Below are 15,351 nucleotides of genomic sequence, written 5' to 3'. Positions count from 1 at the left end.
GCGAGGGTGTGGGTGAGGGTGAGGGGGCGGGTGAGGGTGAGGGCGAGGGTGTGGGTGAGGGTGAGGGTGTGGGTGAGGCTGAGGGTGAGGCTGAGGGTGAGGGTGAGGGGGCGGTGTGGGTGTGGGTGAGGGTGAGGGTGAGGGGGCGGGTGAGGGTGAGGGCGAGGGTGACGGTGAGGGTGAGGGGGCGGGTGAGGGTGAGGGCGAGGGTGACGGTGAGGGTGAGGGGGCGGTGTGGGTGTCAGCGTCTGTGGTCCGGATGCTTCCGTCACAGGGACGAACGCTTCACATGCAGGCGAATACGCAGAGACGCAGAGACACGAGGACAACAACCAGTGAGCAACGCGATGAAGACGAACCGTATGATGCAGCTGGATATCACACGCACACACACACACGCACACACACACACATAGAGACACACACACACACGTACACGCACACACACGCACGCACACACACACACACACACACACACACACACACATAGACACACACACACGATGGATTTTCTTTTTAAAGAAAACATAGAAAAAGGAAAAATAAACGGCTTCTTCCGTAAAATCGTAATCAAAACATCGTGAATGCCGACGTTTGTGTTTCATTGGTTTTGATTCAAACTGAAAAAAAAGAAAATATTAAATATGTAAAAAGCATGAAGAGTGATAAGGCTGAGATCTTTCTCCAGTTCGACCCTCGGACGTGAGTCACATCGTCTCTTTTCCATCTTTCCCCTAAAACTGCACGCCGTCGTGTCCAGACGTCCGTCCGTCATGTCCAGACGTCCGTCCGTCGCGTCCAGACGTCCGTCCGTCGTGTCCAGACGTCCGTCCGTCGTGTCCAGACGTCCGTACGTCCGTCGCGTCCAGACGTCCGTCCGTCGTGTCCAGACGTCCGTCCGTCTTCTGGGGGGGAAAAAAGCCCTGATTGTCAGAACAAATTGTAAGAATATGGTTGTTATTTCCCGGCCTTAAAGCTAGTCTCGTCGGCGTCCACGCCGTCCATCACCCGTCCATCAGCTCAGTCAATCCTGTGTTGAGGAAATCCGCCGCCACTCTGTCCGGCAGTCGGCCTCTGCGTCTCGTCGACTGGAGATTTAATGCACGGGAGCCCCAGAATGTTCCAAAGGGCTGTAAAGCTTTACCGTCAGTGTTTGTGCTGTGCGGCCACGCTGTGACGCGGCGTGGAGCAGCGTCAGTACATGTCCGAGCTCTCGCGGCCCCGTCGGGCTGACGGACTCGCCGGCTCTCGGCTGTTCCGGCCTTTCACATGTTCCTCTGGGCGGTGAGGTACTTGAGAGCGGCCGAGCCGTACTTCCTGGACAGGTCCTGGTGGAACTCGTCCTTCAGGGTGTTCAGACAGTTGCGGTAGCTGGAGCTGGAGCGGAACTTGGAGATGTCGAAGCTGGGAGCGTGCGGCATGTGGATCATGAAGGCGTTGGGGAGCACCATCAGGTCGTACTCCTGAGGAGAGGAGACACAAACGGATTGAGCCGACAGAAGGGGAAACAATGACGAAGCACAATTTAACGACTTCACAAACATTTAGAAAGAAGTCGGGAACTAAGGGCGTGATCACACTGTCCTCCCGGACCACGACCCGGACTTTAGGGTACTTGTCCCCCCTCCCTCTCCCCCCCGCACCCCAACACCGTTTGTACTCACACTGCCAGGTCCGGCCAATGCTTCTTGCTGTCCATACGCCTTCAAGCCGTAACACGTCACACGCATTGATCGCGTGTGTGTGGCTTTGTTTCCAGATCTTTCCGTAGACCTCGGAGTTTTTGTGCGTCTTGTCGACTGTTTTTGAATCTTTTCATCGACCAAATCTGCAGTAAACACTCCACCTCCGCATCACACCAACGTGAACCTTTCACCGCCATTGTTGTTGTTGTTAAATGTCCGCGCATGGTCCCTCCTTCTATTTACATGTCCGAACAGGCGGACATAACGCTACTGCCGTAGGGCTCGTGCTCGTACACGTGCTCACGCTCGTGCTCGTACATGTGCAAACGGCTCCGCTAAAGCCCACCTATTTCAAGCGGGCCGTGGCGGCCCAGCTGGCCCCAGTTGAGCGCGGAGCGGGTGCGCTCACACTGCTTAAAGGTACTAGACTTTAGCTGAAAAAACGGTTTTGGCCGCGGCCAGAAGGACAGTGTGATCACGCCCTAAATGAATCCACTGGAGCAAGGGTTAGTCCTCGTCTACGGGAGTCTCCATCTTGTCAGACTTTGACTCCGCCTCATTTCCTCTTACCAAATAAGGGCATGTAAGGGACGTTGGGGGGAGGGGCGTACGTCCATCTGGCTGACGTTTACCTCCGAGGAGAAGTGAGGGCCAGAGGCGAGCTGTCACTCAAGAGGCCACGCCCCTAATTATTCATAACCTTTAACCTCCAATAAAATCAGCGCACATTTCTACAATACATCTCCATATCATCACCTTTACCTATACACCACACTACTGAATTTAACAAGTGAAACTGAGACGTTCAGCTCACTGTTTTACATCAGGGTCACTGCAGGTAGAAAAATAAATAACGAAAAGTTGTAAATTTTACAAGAAGAACCTCAAATGTTCTGTGAGATCAAAGTCATAAACTCAGTCAATGATGTTCACATGCTCAACACTAAATTTGTGACTTAATCTTAGTTAAAAGAAAGAAATACTTGACCCTCAAAATGATCATTAGTTTATCAGTTACTCTCCGCTGTGTGACCTTGAACTCTAGAAGAACAAAGGTTTTTTCTCACGTCTCCACGGTGAACGAAGAATCCAAAAAGTGATTTTTTTTGTGGAGGTGTGCAAGAAAAACTCATTTTTCGTCGGAGGTAAAACTCAGAGTAATTAAAGATAGAAATGAGGCTGAAATATTCCCATAATCTCGGAGGTTTTGTCTCATTCGTTTATGACTCTGATCTGAGATTTTCCTTGGACTATAACCCTCCCCCACTACATTATACATTATATATCCAACAACAGTATATTTGCCAGCATTTAAGTGTTAGGACACGTGTGTAACGCCATTAGACGCACCTGTGCATCCAGCTCCAGGATGTGCGACACCTTGTTCCAGCCGAAGCCCACGAAGCGCTGGTCGTACTCCGGGCAGTCTCGTCTCACCACGACGTACGGCTCAAAGTCCAGCTCCCACTCCACCTGATAGGGCGTGGTGGCTGTTCGCCATTTGGCATAATCGGTAGGAGCGTGACCCCTAGGCCACACATGATACCTGGAGAGGCGGGAAGAGAGGAACGCGGAGGTGAGGAGGACAGAATGAGTGACGTCATCATTCACGGACATGTGTGTGTGTGTGTTCAGGTACCTGAAGGTGTAGAGAGTCCCCATGTCCAGCATGGAGAGCAGCTCAGCTTTGGATTTGGGGAAAGACAGACGATAACGAAGCGTCTCGAAAGCTGGGACCACCAGAGCCTTCTTAGTGTGCGCCATGTCCAGCTGCAGCACCGACCTCCTGCACACAGTATAAAGGACAGGTGAGACACAGGCGAGATACAGGTGAGATACAGGTGAGATACAGGAGCGACACAGGTGAGACACAGGTGAGACACAGGTGAGATACAGGTGAAACACAGGTGAGACACAGGTGAGACAGAGGTGAGATACAGTCGAGATACAGGTGAGAAACAGGAGAGACACGGGTGAGAAACAGGTGAGACACAGGTGAGATACAGGTGAGAAACAGGTGAGAAACAGGTGAGATACAGGTGAGACACAGGTTAGATACAGGTGAGACACAGGCGAGAAACAGGTGAGATACAGGTGAGATACATGTGAGATACAGGTGAGATACAGGTGAGACTCGGGTGAGACACAGGTGAGATACAGGTGAGAAACAGGTGAGATACAGGTGAGATACATAGGTGAGATACAGGTAAGACACAGGTGAGACACAGGTGAGATACATAGGTGAGATACAGGTAAGACACAGGTGAGAGACAGGTGAGACACAGGTGAGATACAGGCGAGACACAGGTGAGACACAGGTGAGACAAAGGTGAGACACAGGTGAGATACAGGTGAGACACAGGTGAGACACAGGTGAGATACAGGTGAAACACAGGTGAGACACAGGTGAGACACAGGTGAGAAACAGGTGAGAAACAGGGGAGATACAGGTGAGAAACAGGTGAGACACAGGTGAGAAATAGGTGTGAAAACAGGTGAGATAAAGGTGAGACAGAGGTGAGAAACAGGTGAGATACAGGTGAGACTCAGGGGAGATACAGGAGAAACACAGGTGAGAAACAGATGAGAAACAGGTGAGATACAGGTGAGATACAGGTGAGACACAGGTGAAAAACAGGTGAGATACAGGAGAGACACAGGTGAGATACGTGAGACAGAGGTGAGAAACAGGGGAGACACAGGTGAGACAGAGGTGAGAGACAGATGAGACAGGTGAGACACAGGTGAGACAGAGGTGAGATACAGGTGAGACAGGTGAGACACAGGTGAGATACAGGTGAGACACAGGTGAGACACAGGTGAGACAGAGGTGAGATACAGGTGAGACACAGGTGAGACACAGGTGAGACAGAGGTGAGAGACAGATGAGACAGGTGAGACACAGGTGAGACACAGGTGAGAAACCGGTGAGAAAGAGGTGAGATACAGGTGAGACACATGGGAGATACAGGTGAGACACAGGTGAGATACAGGTGAGATACAGATGAGATACAGGTGAGACACAGGTGAGATACAGGTGAGACACAGGTGAGATACAGGTGAGACAGGTCGTACCTGAGGTAATTATAAAGGTCGTACCTGAGGTAATTATAAAGGTCGTACCTGAGGTAACCGTAAAGGTCGTACCTGAGGTAACTGTAAAGGCCGTACCTGAGGTAACGGTTAAGGTCGTACCTGAGGTAATTATAAAGGTCGTACCTGAGGTAATCGTAGAGGCCGTACATCGGCAGGAAGTCCACGTCGGTCAGGAACACATAGGGCGTGTTGGCGTTCTTCAGCGCCACGTTCCTCACCAGGTTGACGGGGTAGAACTGGCCCTCCTTGTAGACGATGTGGTAGCCGACGTTCTTGCGGTTCTTGAGCACCTCGGAGGCCTGAGCGTAGCGCAGGAACTGCTGGGCCTCGGCGTCGGACATGTAGAGCGCCAGACTGATGGGGCCCTCCCAGTGCTTACAGATGGCCTCCAGCATCTGCAGCCTGCAGGGCACACACACGGGGAGCCGCATGGGTTAATGAGGAAGAAGAAGAGAGTGGTTTGGTTTGTTTTCCAAGGGTTATTCAGCGATAATGCGAGTTTACTGAGCATCCGCGGGACTAAAGTCATGCTGCAGGACGGACACTCATGCCCTCACTCCCAGCATCGACCTGCTGCTGAGTTTTACCGAAACACCAATCATTCAATCCAGGTCCTTCTGATTTGATTTGGCACAAGCAGCGACTACACTCTTAGGGTCTCAGGGCGCATAAGGTGCACCGTGGCGGTCCCGTACCTGTCCATGGAGAGCTGTGCCACCAGTGTGATGTCGGTGTCGTCCTCAGTGGGAGTGTACTCGTACTGCAGGAAGTACAGGTGCACCCGGTGGACGGTGAGCCGCTCCCGGCGGAAGTCGTAACACTGATCGTCCTCGTCCAGCTCCTCCAGAGCTGCATGCAGCTGCAGAGACGGACAGAGACAGAAAGGCAGAAATGTTCAAGTCACAAACATCCAAAGCAAGTAAACATTTTATTTGCATTGATTTCTTTCTTCTTTCTTTCTGTTTCCCGTTTGTTACAGTAAAAAAATCAATCATTATTAATGTTCATCTCATCTCATCTTCAGCCTCTTATCCGGGGTCGGGTCGCGGGGGCAGCAGCTCCAGCAGGGGACCCCAAACTTCCCTTTCCCGGGCCACATTAACCAGCTCTAACTGGGGGATCCTGAGGCGTTCCCAGGCCAGTGTGGAGATCTAATCTCTCCACCTGGTCCTGGGTCTTCCCCGAGGCCTCCTCCCAGCTGGACGTGCCTGGAACACCTCCCTAGGGAGGCGCCCAGGGTTCATCCTTACCAGATGATCCTGAACCACCTCAACTGGCTCCTTTCAACGCAAAGGAGCAGCGGCTCAGGACGACCAACCATACAGGAACATAATAATTAGATATTTGATTTTTTTACGTTAAAGATCTGCATCTCTCTCTCTCTCTCTATCTCTCTCACCCCATTTCCTGTCCGTCCTACATAATAAATGGTTGGGAAACTGCCAAACTTCAGTGTGTGTGTCACGTAAATGTCTCTGCTGACTGCACCTTCTGTGTGTGTGTGTGTGTGTGTGTGTGTGTCTCTCTCCCTCTCTCACCTGGACGCTCTCAGGACTGGCCTGACTCGGGCAGCCGAACAGCTCTCGTCGCAGCAGGTTCCCGTCGTACTCCAGGAAGGTCAGGTAGAGGTTCCTGAAGAACTCCACGTGTTTGTTCTTCACCCGCAGCTTCTTCGGGGAGTTCCAGTGGATCACCTGCGACACCAGCAGGGTTAGGGTTACTGGTCACTCACCACGGCACTCACTACAGGAGGCCTCTTACCCTTACATGAGGAACCAGACGATACCTGTACTCTACGCACGTTCACACACATCTGCTCAGTGACATGATCAGAAGAAAAAGGTGAGATACAGGTGAGAGAGACAGGTGAGAGAGACAGGTGAGAAACTAGTGCAAAGCAGGTGAGATACAGGCGAGACCCAGGTGGGATAAAGGTGAGAGAGACAGGTGAGAAACTAGTGCAAAGCAGGTGAGAGACAGGTGAGAGACAGGAGGGACAGGTGAGATACAGGTGAGAGACAGGAGGGACAGGTGAGATACAGGTGAGACACAGGTGAGATACAGGTGAGAGACAGGAGGGACAGGTGAGATACAGGTGAGACACAGATGAGACACAGGTGAGACACAGGTGAGATACAGGTGAGAGACAGGAGGGACAGGTGAGATACAGGTGAGACACAGGTGAGACACAGGTGAGAAACAGGTGAGACACAGGTGAGATACAGGTGAGTGCCGGTGAGAACTGTGGAGATCTTCTGGATCAGTACGATGTAAACAACAAACATGGCCGCACTCTTACAAAACTGATCCTCCTGACGTCACGGCGGACAAAGTGACAGCGGTGCCACAGTCGATGCTGTTAGCGATGTCAGTTTTGATTTTAAAGGTCACCATTCAAGTCAATTTTCCATTAAAACGTTTCTAAATTTAAGCACCGACGTCTCTGACTCATGGAGATCGACAGATGTCCGTGCGGCGCCGGTGCACGCTGCTTCTGCGGCCCGTGTGACAGCTTCAGCTGGACATGATGGACGCACTCTGCGTGACAGCCGGTCACAAGCGTCTCTGGGTGACAGCGTCAACCCTCTGCCCTCAGCTAATGATGGGTGTGTGTGTGTGTGTGTGTGTGTGTGTGTGTGTGTGTGTGTGTGTGTGTGTGTGTGTGTGTGTGTGTGTGAGAGCGTACCTTGAGGTCGGACACCTCCGTGTAACACTGCTCGGAGCGCGTGTGATCGGACAGCTGGACGTTCCAGAAGCAGGGCAGCTGGTGCACCAGGACGGGGTTCTGCTTGATGAAGGCGTTGAAGATGTCCTGCACACGGCGGAGACACAGCAGCGTTAACGACACGTCAGCAGCTCCACCGGACCCACCAAAAGAACATTCTAGTCTGTGTGTTTAGCTCATATCTCCATGACAACACTAAGGGGGAGGGGCTAGTTTTTATTTTATCAAAGGTTAAAGTTTATGAATAATTAGGGGCGTGGCCTCTTGAGTGACAGCTAGCCTCTGGCCCTCACTTCCCCTCGGAGGTAAACGTCAGCCAGATGGACGTCCGCCCCTCCCCCCAACGTCACGTACATGCCCTTTTTTGGTCAGAGGAAAGGAGGCGGAGTCAAAGTCTGACAAGATGGAGACTCCCGTAGGCGAGGACGATTGGGTACGTCTGTTTTTTATACAGATTGTGATGAATTAACGACATAAACATGCTAAATGCTAAATGAACACCTGCAATTATTCCTCACTGACGTGCTCGCCGTGGCAGATGGACTCAGCCGTTACGCAGTCCGGGGCTTTTATTGTGAAAGGTAAGCAGGAAGGAGTGGATGTGCTAAGGGATGAAGTTGCTTTGGACTGAAATTGCAGACAGAGAACCCTGCTCCTCAGCGGGTCGAAGGCGTCTCTAACCTGATCAGCCAGCGACGTGCTGAGCATGCTCATTAGCTCTCTCTCTGCCGTCAGCCGCCACATCTGCTCCCAGCCGATTCGCCGCAGCCGCTCCAGGTACAGAAGAATGACGCCTGCGAGGAGGAAACAGGAAGTTCACCTTCAAATTAAAGTGTGTCTGACAATTCTTAAGATTCAAATCAGCTTTTTCAGATAGTTCCTTTAAAGCAGGGGGGTCAAAGTCATCCAGGGTCGCTGTGGCTGCAAGTTTTCATCCAACCAAGCAAGAACACACCTGACACGAGTCCTGCAATCACCTGAACGGCCTTCACACGGTTGATTTGTTGGATCAGGTGTGTTTTTGCTTGGTTGAAGTGAAAACCTGCAGCCACAGCGACTCTTTACTGCATCACTTTGACACCCCTGCTTTAAAGCGTGAGTGAGGATCTGTTACCCGTGTTGAAGCCTCGTCCCAGCGCGGGCCAGGGTTTGTGGTTCTTCCACAGGTTCCCCAGGTACCAGTCGCTCTGGTTCTCCACCAGGCCGATCACCTGTTTGTCTGCAGGAAGCACAAACAGCATCAGTGACGACGTTCAATACAAACACAGAGTTTCTGTTCACGATGGAAATAATACAAAGACGGCGTCTCTCACTGCTGGTGTTGGAGAACAGGTTTGATGCAACACTAATAATAATATTATCCTCTAATCATAGAGTCTGAAAAGATTGTTTTCATGAAGTACTTTAATAAAGGAACAGAAGCGATGTTCTTCTGTTGTTGCTTTCATGACCTCTCCTTCATTTAATCACATCTGATCATATTATTTGGAGTCTATTGTTCAGTGTTCAGATGCTGTGGCTGCCTTCACTCTTGAACACATCGTGTAATTACAACAAACGTTGGACAGGATGAGCTCAAATCAGCGGGAGGATTAATGTGATGTCATCATGTAGGTGGAGCTACAACGACGACAACGACAGCACGATGCCTTTAAGGTCGCACTCCCACTGTTCCGCCGTTCCGTGCCCCGTGCTTTAGGGTCCTTGTCCCCCCCTCCAGGCCCGTTTGTACTCCCACTACCTGGGCCTACGTGTGCTAAAGTGTCCTCTAGGAGCATAAACGTGTGTTAAAGTGTCCTCTAGGAGCATAAACGTGTGCTAAAGTGTCCTCTAGGAGCCTAAACGTGTGCTAAAGTGTCCTCTAGGAGCATAAACGTGTGCTAAAGTGTCCTCTAGGAGCATAAACGTGTGCTAAAGTGTCCTCTGGGAGCCTAAACGTGTGCTAAAGTGTCCTCTAGGAGCCTGAACGTGTGTTAAAGTATCCTCTAGGAGCCTAAACGTGTTTTAAAGTGTCCTCTAGGAGCATAAACGTGTGCTAAAGTGTCCTCTAGGAGCATAAACGTGTGTTAAAGTGTCCTCTAGGAGCCTGAACGTGTGTTAAAGTGTCCTCTAGGAGCCTGAACGTGTGCTAAAGTGTCCTCTAGGAGCATAAACGTGTGTTAAAGTGTCCTCTAGGAGCATAAGTGTCCTCTACACTCAACAGTCTCTTCTGTTTCACTTAAATCCACCTTTGCTTTTATTTAACATGACTATAAAACATTATAACAACATTTCCAGGTCAGAAAAGACAGAAAAAGCAGAACAGGTTTCTTTTAATGTGATGTAAAACTGAAAAAGTCTCACCGGTGAACTTCCGAAAAATGCCCCAGAGCTCGGCGATGTCGGTGGCGAAGGTGATGTCCGTGTCCAGGACGATGACCTTGGACAGGTCCGAGGGCAGCGCTTTGGTCAGCGTCAGCTTCATCAAGCCGTAAATCCCTGAGTAGTGCTTGTTGGGTATCCACGACACCTCGGACTGAAAGGACGACACAAGAGGACAAGATGGATTTGGTTGTTGCCGTTCATCTTTAGGTTGTTATGACACACACACACACACACACACACACACACACACACACACACACACACACACACACACACACAGACACACACACACACACACACACACACACACAGACACACACACACACACACACACACATATGGACTGGCCGGGTCAGGCAGAGCCTTACCCCAGACCTGTACTAGCACTAACACACATGAGTGCATCTCTGTTACATATTAAGTGACAGAAGAGTTCAACTCCCTCCAATTGCACTCAGGTTCATTTAGAGCAGGGGTGTCAAACTCAGGCCCGTGGGCCAAATCTGGCCCGTGGTGTAATTATATTTGTCCCTAAGATCATATCCAGGTTCTGTGAGAGCTGGCTCGTGAGTATAAAGCACATCCACGTCTACTTTTCTGTTCACACACATGAGCATCCATGCTGCCAGTCTCTGCAGACACACTGAATCCACCCCTCCCCCAAAACGACCCAAAGAAAGATGGAGGACAGGAGCTTTCAGCAGATGATCTGTGTGTGAAGGTAAAGAGCTGTTTGTCACCGTGGCTGTGACCAAAGAATCAAACATTGGTCGCCGTTCATCTTTAGGTTTGATTTCCGTATTTGAACAGATCAAAGTGACGGATGGACGCCGTGTTTGTGCGTGAGCGGCGTTCTGCGTGTGTGTGTGAACACAAAGACACATTCAGCGTCTCCTGGCAAACATTCAACGTTTCCTCTAAATCTGCAAATAGCGTCTTTTAATGAATTCTCTTGATTCAGAGTAATTGGATCTGCGTAAGTGCATCATCGGCAAATATAATCGGCTTAGAGTCGCGACTGTTTCTCTCTTTAATGAAAACTGAAGAGAGAGAGAGAGAGAGAGAGAGAGAGAGAGAGAGAGAGAGAGAGGGAGGGAGAGAGAGAGAGAGAGAGAGAGAGAGAGAGAGAGAGAGGCTGCAGGTCGAAGCGTCAGACGGCACAAAGGACTCATTGTTCAGCACAAAGACTGCGAGGGAGGAGAATGTGATGACACACACGCACACACACACACACACACACACACACACACACACACTCGTTCTTTGCATCGGCGTCACCGCTGAGAGCACATTCATCAACCTGACGCTAAAATAAATGATTTGGTGTTTTTGTGCTGAAGTGTCACTTGACTTTGGGAGGAAAGTGTTTCAGCGGCTCGTCCGACTCAATTACAGATTCTCGCCGTCAAACGAGAACCTCGTAACCCCCCGCCGTCGTGGTGATTGTGGTGTTTAACTTTAAGGCGGGTGAAGAACTCCGGATCAGGTGCTCCAGATAACGAGGTCGTTACAGACGAGAGCAGAGGGAAGAGCCGCGCACCTTCCTTTAACCTTCCAGAGACTTTTCTGCACTTGTTGGCACCGGTTTCACTTCTCTGGTTTTCTCAGGGCGCCCTCCCACTGTTCCTCCGTCCCGTGCCCCGTGCTTTAGGGTCCTTGTCCCCCCCTCCAGGCCCGTTTGTACTCACACTACCTGGGCCTCGGAGAATGCTTCTTGCTGCCTATACGTCATCACGCCGTAACACGTCACACGCATTGATGACGTCATGGCGATGCGTGGCTTTGTTTCCAGATCTTTCCGTAGACCTCGGAGTTTTTGTGCATCTTGTCGACTGTTTTTGAATCTTTTCATCGACCAAATCTGCAGTAAACACTCCACCTCCACATCACACCAACGTGAACCTTTCACCGCCATTGTTTGAAATGTCCGCGCATGGTCCCTCCTTCTTTTTTCTACGTCCCAACAGGCGCACAGGAAATGACCTCAGAGCCGCCGTAGGCCTCGTGCTCGTACACGTGCGCACGCTCGTGCTCGTACACGTGCAAACGTGCTTTACAAAAGCCCACCTCTCCCAAACGGGCCGTGGACGGCCAGCTGGTCGCAGTTATGTCCGGAGCGGTTGCACTCACACTGGTCAAACGCACTAGGCTTTAGCCGAAAAACCTCTTTTGGCGCGGTGCGGAGGGACAGTGTGAGTGCGCCCTTAAGTGTAACCTCAGCGACTAATTATATCAATATAAACATGTGCTGTTCACTACAAGCTGACGTGTCATCTGTCCTCCTTAACTTTGCATCGCAGCATCATCTCACATCCTGCTCGCCGTTCGACTCTCGACCTCAGGCTGCAGCCGAAAGTAACGTCGCTGTCAAATTACGTTCACTGTTGGTTATTGACCTTTGCTGCGTGGAAGTGCGTTCACGCCGGAAGTCGGTAAAACACGGTGTTCTGCATTTATCCGGTTGCACACTCGTTAAACCGTTGACCGCGGGTCGATGGACACTCAACGCCCTCAACTGCCGCCATTTTGTGACACAGAGTGCACGAATGCTAGCACAGTCAATGCAGTGCAAGATTTGGGACACCGCACTTGACTCTTGCTAGCTAGCATAGCGTTAGCGTTAGCTTTGTGGCCAGTAGCTGGGCTTCTACAAGCAGAGTGGACCAGAACTATCTCTCAGTGTTCTGCATTTAACCGGTTAAACCGTTGAGCGTGGGTCGATGGACACTCAATGCCCTCGATTGCCGCCATTTTGTCTACGTAGCAGAAGGGGCGGGACTTAGTTAAACTGGAAAAACAGCGCAACATAAACTAGATTCACTTTATAAATGAAAAAAGGTGATGAGAGGATGTTTGTGCTGAGTCAGAAGAGTTGATGGAAAAGTTTTTGAAAAAATAAACAGAAGAAAAAATACGATCGTCCAACTGATTGAGTCCGTGCACAAACTCTAGCACAAATGTCAAGAGACCATGCAAGATTTGGGACACAGCACTTGACTCTTGCTAGCATAGCGTTAGCGTTAGCTTTCTGGCCATTAGCTGGGCTTCTATGAGCAGAGCGGACCGGAACTATCTCCAGTTGTCAGGTCGTATCCAGGGCTTTGACAGGACGGATTATGTTTGGCGGTCCCCTCACTCACTACTGTGGGCGGGGAACTCTTTTTTGATGGGTTTGACAATAACTTTCTGTCCCGTTGTGTTTCCATGGTAGCAGCCAATAGTGTTGGGCGTTGCTGGTTGTCTGTTGTTGGGTGCAGCTACTGTGGTCTGGCACTGGGTGAAATGGAGTTAGCCGATCCTGCAGCTGCTTGGGAGCCTCAGTGAAGGGGGCGTTCTTTGTCCCAGCAGCTGAGTGAGCGGAGACGGGCAACAACCAGAGTCACTATAGGCCGAGCATTCACTCCATGGACTGAGAGAAAGGAGAGGAACGCCATTCAAACGCACGCCCACATGGCTACGCTGCTCCTTGATGCTAACATCACTTTGACTGCATCTCTATTACATATTAAGTGGCCGAAGAGTTCATCAAAACTCCCTCGCATTGCACTCAGGTTCATTTAGAGGCTCCATGGTCGTATTGGACCAAATCACTATTTAAAGGTGTTTCTAATCTTCTTTCCAAGCATCTTGACGCAGATACGCGTGGAGACATTCTCGAGTGTGGTTGTCAGAGTAAACGGAGGCCAAACCGCAGACTGACCTCCACCACATCCTGCAGTCGCATCCAGTTAACACTCAAACGCTCCTGTGATCTGCGTTAATGTGACACGTTGTGATGCAGGCGCAAACACGCACGAGCTGCGACCTTACAGATGCGTCTGAAGCGCGCAGGTTCTTTATTGATGTCTCTCGCTCTTTGATGCTGTGTAAAGCCGCTCTGATGTGAATCTCCTCTGTTAAAGGAGATTTATAAATACATTTATCTCGTCTCCGTATCGTCCGCACGACTCGCCGCAGCTGCTGCTGCTTTGGAGTCGAGAGGATTTCCTTTTGAAGTGGTGAAGGTACGAGTTGACTTTGACTCACCTTGCCCTGACAGAGCAGGTGTTTGTGCATGTGTGTGTGTGTGTGTGTGTGTGCGTTCGCGGCCTCGTACCTTGAGTTCATCTGCATCGTAGAAGCTGACTTGCACAGACGGGACCATCCAGGACTGGAACAGGGAGCTCAGGATGCGGTTGGCTACGGTGTCGGTGATGAAGTGAAAGTGGAGAGGATTTCTCCTGAGAGATGGAAGGAAACAAAAAAAAAGAGACGTTAGAGTCAAGAGGTTCCTTCTGGAGTAAAAAGGGACCATTAAGTTCCACTGACACTGCTCCTCCTTTCACAATAAAAGCTCCTCGCGTGTGCCGTTTAGTCAGATTTAAGCTGATCTGCTCTAAAAGCACCAGTGCTCTCATTCAGCGTGCAGCTAAAAGCACCTGAACCGGCTCAGACCCCTGACGGCTTTACTCGCTCTTTTGTTTTTATGAAATGCATTAGTTTGATCCGTCTCCCTCCACGGCCCCAACACCAGAGACGGAGACGGACTTCAGGCCACGCTGAGCCTGAGACGATCCAAAAAGATCAGACCAGGTCACACCCCGGGACATTCAGCTTCACTCAGAGCGGCTGAGGACGAAGAACGTCGCCGATACTCGAATGAGGCAGAACCTCGGTATCTGCAGATTGTCATATACGTCATCACGCCGTAACACGTCACACGCATTGATGACGTCATGGCGATGCTCGGCTTTGTTCACAAACCTCCAGCTTGCTCTCGCGCCGTTCACACGCGCACTCACACTGTCCATCCGTCCCGTGCCCTAGCATGTTTTCACGGCTAAAGTCTGGTTCCTTTGACCAGTGTGAGTGCAACCGTACCACGTCTAGGAGCGGCACGCTTTACGTTGGTGTGATGCGGAGGTGGAGTGTTTACTGCAGATTTGGTCGATGAAAAGATTCAAAAACAGTCGACAAGACGCACAAAAACTCCGAGGTCTATGGAAAGATCTGGAAACAAAGCCACGCATCGCCATGACGTCATCAATGCGTGTGACGTGTTACGGCGTGATGACGTATAGGCAGCAAGAAGCATTCTCCGAGGCCCAGGTAGTGTGAGTACAAATGGGCCTGGAGGGGGGGACAAGGACCCTAAAGCACGGGGCACGGGACAGAGGAACAGTGGGAGGGCGCCCTTAGGGGACTTCAAACTGCTGTTGAGACAGTCTGTGGGGGTCTGCACCTGTAGTGTGTGTTCAGTTAGTCTGTAACTTTGTGTTTTGCTGCCTCCAACCTGAACACGTCTCTCTTGCAATGAGATTTGACCTGTTTAAATAAAGGTTCATAATAAAATAAATAAAAATCTTTAAAAGCTTTCATGAAAAGGAACAAATGCAGGAGAGCAGAGCGGACATGAGAGCACTGAGGTCCTGAGCGTTACGACACAGGAACATTTTCAAAATACGTGTTTTTCTCTCTGCAGTTTTTCTGCTTTTCAAGGGT

The 15,351-nt window shown here is 50.6% G+C and overlaps 1 protein-coding gene across 1 annotated transcript; it reads right to left on the bottom strand.

Moving 5' to 3' along the window:
- Positions 1 to 229: 229 nt before the first annotated feature.
- On the bottom strand, positions 230 to 14,081 carry LOC310966411 (xylosyl- and glucuronyltransferase LARGE2s). Its single transcript, XM_083941001.1, has 11 exons — positions 13,967 to 14,081; positions 9,850 to 10,021; positions 8,621 to 8,725; positions 8,188 to 8,300; positions 7,468 to 7,593; positions 6,320 to 6,475; positions 5,477 to 5,640; positions 4,905 to 5,183; positions 3,325 to 3,471; positions 3,036 to 3,231; positions 230 to 1,463 (listed from the first exon to the last, which is right to left on the bottom strand). Exons 1-11 carry the CDS (start codon positions 14,012 to 14,014, stop codon positions 1,266 to 1,268), a joined length of 1,704 nt encoding a protein of 567 aa, XP_083797127.1. The 5' UTR covers positions 14,015 to 14,081; the 3' UTR covers positions 230 to 1,265.
- Positions 14,082 to 15,351: the final 1,270 nt, after the last annotated feature.

This window comes from Echiichthys vipera (assembly GCF_963691815.1).
Source record: "Echiichthys vipera genome assembly, contig: SCAFFOLD_141, whole genome shotgun sequence".
NCBI classification, from domain to species: Eukaryota; Metazoa; Chordata; class Actinopteri; order Perciformes; family Trachinidae; genus Echiichthys; species Echiichthys vipera.
The sequence above is the reverse complement of the archived record's forward strand: the minus strand, read 5'-3'. Positions and strand labels throughout refer to the sequence as shown.

Bases quoted from the DNA above. Each gene is read 5' to 3' on its own strand.
- LOC310966411 (XM_083941001.1), bottom strand. From the start codon at position 14,014: ATGGTCCCGTCTGTGCAAGTCAGCTTCTACGATGCAGATGAACTCAAG. The intron at 10,022-13,966 runs GTACGAGGCCGC...TCGTCCTTTCAG, and splicing joins ACGATGCAGATGAACTCAAG to TCCGAGGTGTCGTGGATACC. The intron at 7,594-8,187 runs GTTAGAGACGCC...CGCCGTGTGCAG, and splicing joins GCACGTCGCTGGCTGATCAG to GACATCTTCAACGCCTTCAT.